At 57.5% G+C, this 4495-nt stretch overlaps 1 protein-coding gene across 1 annotated transcript in view; it reads left to right on the top strand.

Moving 5' to 3' along the window:
- GRK4 (G protein-coupled receptor kinase 4) overlaps positions 1-4495 on the top strand; it is an 82513-nt gene that overhangs the window by 76979 nt on the left and 1039 nt on the right. Inside the window, exons 14-17 of the mRNA XM_006893658.1 lie at positions 379-516; positions 939-1064; positions 3220-3257; positions 3408-3603. Of these exons, the coding sequence (XP_006893720.1) occupies positions 379-516; positions 939-1064; positions 3220-3257; positions 3408-3603 (498 nt within the window). The remainder of the gene's footprint in view (positions 1-378; positions 517-938; positions 1065-3219; positions 3258-3407; positions 3604-4495) is intronic.

Consider the following 4495-nt stretch of genomic DNA (forward strand, 5'->3'; position numbering starts at 1 on the left):
TGCCGTCCACTCTACCAGGGGACATGGGTGGGCCAGGGTGAGGTGGGCGAGAGGACTCACGTCCACACCAGCGCTCAGTGCCGTCCACTCTACCAGGGGACATGGGTGGGCCAGAGCGGGCTGGGGAGGACACGCGTCCACACCAACGCTCAGTGCCGTCCACTCTAACAGGGAGTGTGGGTGGGCCAGGGGTTGTGAGAGCTGGGTGGGAGAGAGGACACGTGTCCCAGTGCTCAGTGCCGTCTGCTCTGAGGGATGTGGGTGGGCCTGGGTGTGTGATCACGGGGTGGGCGGGGGACAGGCCATTTCGTCATCTGTGACTGAGGAAGTGCAGCCTGCTTGGCCACCTCCTGGTGGGTGATTTTGTCCTGTGTCCAGCCACATGCCCTGTACTGCAAGGACATCTGGGAAATCAAGCAGTTCTCCACTGTGAAGGGCGTGCACCTGGACAGCAGGGATGCGGAATTCTACGCCAAGTTTGTCACGGGCTGTGTCTCCATCCCCTGGCAGAACGAGGTACTGTCCTGGGGGCCGGCCAGGCCCTGCTGGTGCCCCTAGTGTAGGAGGGCCAACGTGCAAGCCTGCGTATCTGTTCTTAGCACTTTCACAGAGAGAGGTTTATTCAAGGATCTTTTGGGGGAGGTCAAGTTGTGAAAACCTCTGACGTAGGCCAGCCCCCACTTACAGGAAACACACAGAAGTGCTTTTATGGGGTTGGCTTGCCCCCAGCCCCCTCCCAGCAAGGGGGCCATGCTGGGCAGCTGTGGCCCGAGGCCTACCTGCTGTGCAGGTGCCCGCAGAGATAGAGGGGGACACACCAGGTACAGTAGAGGTTAGGGGCAGGGCACCGCATCCAGGAAAGGAGATCACGGTGGCATGACGGGTGTTCCGCTCCCCCTGAACCTCAGCAGCCTCTCCGTCCACCCCTGTGTGTGCAGATCATTGAGTCCCACTGCTTCCGAGACCTCAATGAGAGCGAACCTGAAGAGCCGGAGTGGAAGGCTTGTCAGTCTCCGCCTTGCAGGCCGAAGACCGTCTTCTGCAGCAGGCTGCTCAGGAGACTGGTAAACTACTGTGAGCGATTGAAAAATGTTATTTTTTATTGATGTTGTTGAGAATCAGGTCATTGCCCTCAAGTCGGACCCGCCTCCTCCCCCTCCAGCGGGTTTCTCGGGGGTGGTCCCTCCCATGCACCAGCTCAGGGTCTCCACGTGCACCCTCCCAGCCTCGCGTCCACTCTGAGGGCCGTGTGACCACTGCAGGCAAACCGAGGCCAGTCGTCATGCCTTAGGTGGTCACTTGGAGGCCTTTCAGACCTGAGGAGCATGTAGCCAAGGAGGAGGGAGAACCGAGCCCTGAACATGCTGGTCAGCCCGTCAACCAGGGTGTCCCACGAGACCATGGCTCCGTGGTGCCGAACTGAGCTGTCGACATCACTGCTGGGAACATGCCCTGAGAATATGAGAACTGAGGCCCAGAAAGGGACTTGTTCACCAGTGTTCATAGCAGTGTTATTCACCATAGCTGCAACAGCCCAAATGCCCAATCATGACAGACTGGCTTGAGAAATGATGGTACATTCCCACAGTGGAATGCTACGCAGCACGCAGGGGCAATGATTCTGTAAATTACTACCTAACTTGGCAGGGACTGGAGCGCAGTTTGCTGAGTGAACTAACTCAGTCCCATCAGGACAAATACTGTATAAAACCATTAATTGTAGAGCGTGTATGGGGATCCAAGGAGGGGAGGAGGGGGTCTAAACATAGGGTCACACAAGTTGATGGCTGGAGGGAAGGAGAGGTAAAGAAAAGGGGAAAGGTCCAGTGTGAAAAACAATGTATGTGAACTTTATGAACTTTGTATGTAAACCAGTATAAAATAAAATTTAAAAAGAGAAGGGAAAAAAAGGTACACAGTTCAAATTCATCAGCTTGTCCACAGGAGAAAGACGGGCAGTCTCCTCCTGTGCAGTTTACTGCCTCTGAAAACCCGCTGGAGGGTCAGCTGGACAGTTGGTAGGATCTGACGCGACGGTACACAACAACCACAGCTGCACAGCTGGCCCGTCATAGCCCCCGCCACGGTCACCTCTGCGCTGGGGGCTAGGCCTGGGCGGCTGGTCTGCCGGGATCACAGGACTTGCCCACTCGTGGGAACTGTCAAGGGGAGCTCCTCTGGAGGCTCCAAAGTGTCCAGTGACTGTCACACAGAGCTGCCGTGTGCCCCCCACACGCGGCTGCTTGACGTGCTCGCCTGCAGATCGTGCAAATCTGAGCAAGTGTGACGTCCCAGATGTAAAAGGCACAGCGCTGGGATGTTGGTACGTGTGGGACGAGGTCTCCACATCTTCAGGTACACAGGAGCATTTAAAAGGACAAGCAGCTATGTCTTGGAGAAGGTGCACCCGGAGTGCTCCTGGAGGCAGAGGTGGTGAAGCCTGGTTTCAAGTGCTTTGCACATGTTGCTTGTTGTTGTTAGAGGCCATCGAGTCAAGTATGACGTCTAGTGACCCTGGGAACACAAGATCTGAGCCCAGTCCTGTCCTGTGCCGTCCTCACACTTCCTGACACACAAGAGCCCATTGCAGCAGTCACCATGTCAGTCCACCTGGTTGAGGGTTTTCCTCTTCTACGCTGACCCTCCACCCTTCCCAGCATCGTGTCCTTCTCCAAGGACTAGCACCTTCTAGCGACATGCCCAGAGTATGTGGGACAAAGCCTCATCATTCCTGCCTCCAAAAAGCACTTCGGCTGCACCTTCTCCTAGACGTATCCGTTCGTCCATGGAATGTTCAGTGTTCTTCTCCAGCACCGCAGCTCAAAGGCATCAATTCTTTTTCTGTCATCCTTATGCATTGTCCAGCTCTCAGATGTGTAGCAAGTAATCGGAAAGACCACGGGCTGAAGCAGATACACCTTAGTCCTTAAACTGACATCATTACTCCTCAATAATTGCATGATGCTAGGCGAGCATATTCCCCAGAAAAAGACATCATGCTTGGGAAGGTGGAGGGGCAGCGAAAGAGAGGAAGCCCCTCAGCCGGGTGGGCTGACACAGTGACTGCAGCGCAGGATGGGACGGGGCTCAGATCTGTTGTTAACAGGCTTGACTTGACAACACTTAACGACAGCAGAGGTTTTCTAACTGCATCTTAGCTGGCAACTGAGCCAGGCTGCCCTCGGGGTAACTCCGTGTCCCTTCTGCTGTGTGTTGCAGGGCTGTCTGGGCTCCGGTGGCAGCGAGAAGGACCCGGAGTAGGCGTCATCCTGAGCTGTGGACCACGTGTGAGGCCCTCTGGGGAGCAGGCACTCGTGCCCCGTGTAATAAACTGCACAGTTTCCAGCCGCCTGTGGGTGCACAGAGCCTCCTCGTTACTGTCCAGTGTCCCCCCCCCCCCCCCCCAGCTGTCGGAGGAGGCCACCCCGGCCTCACTTCACCGCCCAGCAGCCCCCAGGCATGGTGGTGGACAGTGTCCCCCAGACCCCCTCCGCCCAGCAGTGGCTGGTACACGTGGCACTGCCCTTCATGTCCAGTCCTCTTGCTCATGGCCCTGGGCCTGGAAGTCCTTCTGAGAAGATTGCACATTGTGTCTCAGAACAGGTGTGCTGTCAGCTGCACCTTCCTCACCACGGCTCTCCCTTCCCGGAGCCCAAATCTTCAGGGCCAGTGAGAAGCCATGCACACAAGCTAACCCGCAGCCCTGCTCACCTGGAGTCAGGGGACAGAGGGTAACGCCATCACCAGCGGCTACGTCCTTACAGTGCCACACACAGTCTCCCTTTAGTGCCAGGCCAGGTACAGAGCATCTGCTGGGTCAGGGCAGCATGAGTGGGGAAGTGAGGTGGGCTGGGCAGGTGTGCGCCCGAGGGGCTGTGCTGTCAACATACCACCTTCAGGGACAGGCTGGGCAGGTGTGCGCCCCGAGGGGCTGTGCTATGAACATACCACCTTCAGGGACAGGCTGGGCAGGTGTGCACCCAGAGGGGCTGTGCTGTGAACATACCACATTCAGGGACATGAAGTGAGCTGGGCAGGTGTGTGCCTGAGGGGCTGTGCTGTGAACTACCACCTTCAGGGACAGGCTGGGCAGGTGTGCAGCCCAAGGGGCTGTGCTGTGAACATACCACCTTCAGGGACAGGCTGGACAGGTGTGCACCCAGAGGGGCTGTGCTGTGAACTACCACCTTCAGGGACAGGCTGGGCAGGTGTGCGGCCCAAGGGGCTGTGCTGTGAACATAGCACCTTCAGGGACAGGCTGGGCAGGTGTGCGCCCGAAGGGCTGTGCTGTGAACATACCACCTTCAGGGACATGAAGTGAGCTGGGCAGGTGTGCGCCCGAGGGGCTGTGCTGTGAACATACCACCTTCAGGGACGTGAAGTGGGCTGGGCAGGTGTGTGCCTGAGGGGCTGTGCTGTGAACATACCACCTTCAGGGACGTGAAGTGGGCTGGGCAGGTGTACGCCTGAGGGGCTGTGCTGTGAACATACCACC

Source organism: Elephantulus edwardii, unplaced genomic scaffold, assembly GCF_000299155.1.
Source record: "Elephantulus edwardii isolate Elephantulus edwardi_28Jun2011 unplaced genomic scaffold, EleEdw1.0 scaffold00129, whole genome shotgun sequence".
NCBI lineage: Eukaryota > Metazoa > Chordata > Mammalia > Macroscelidea > Macroscelididae > Elephantulus > Elephantulus edwardii.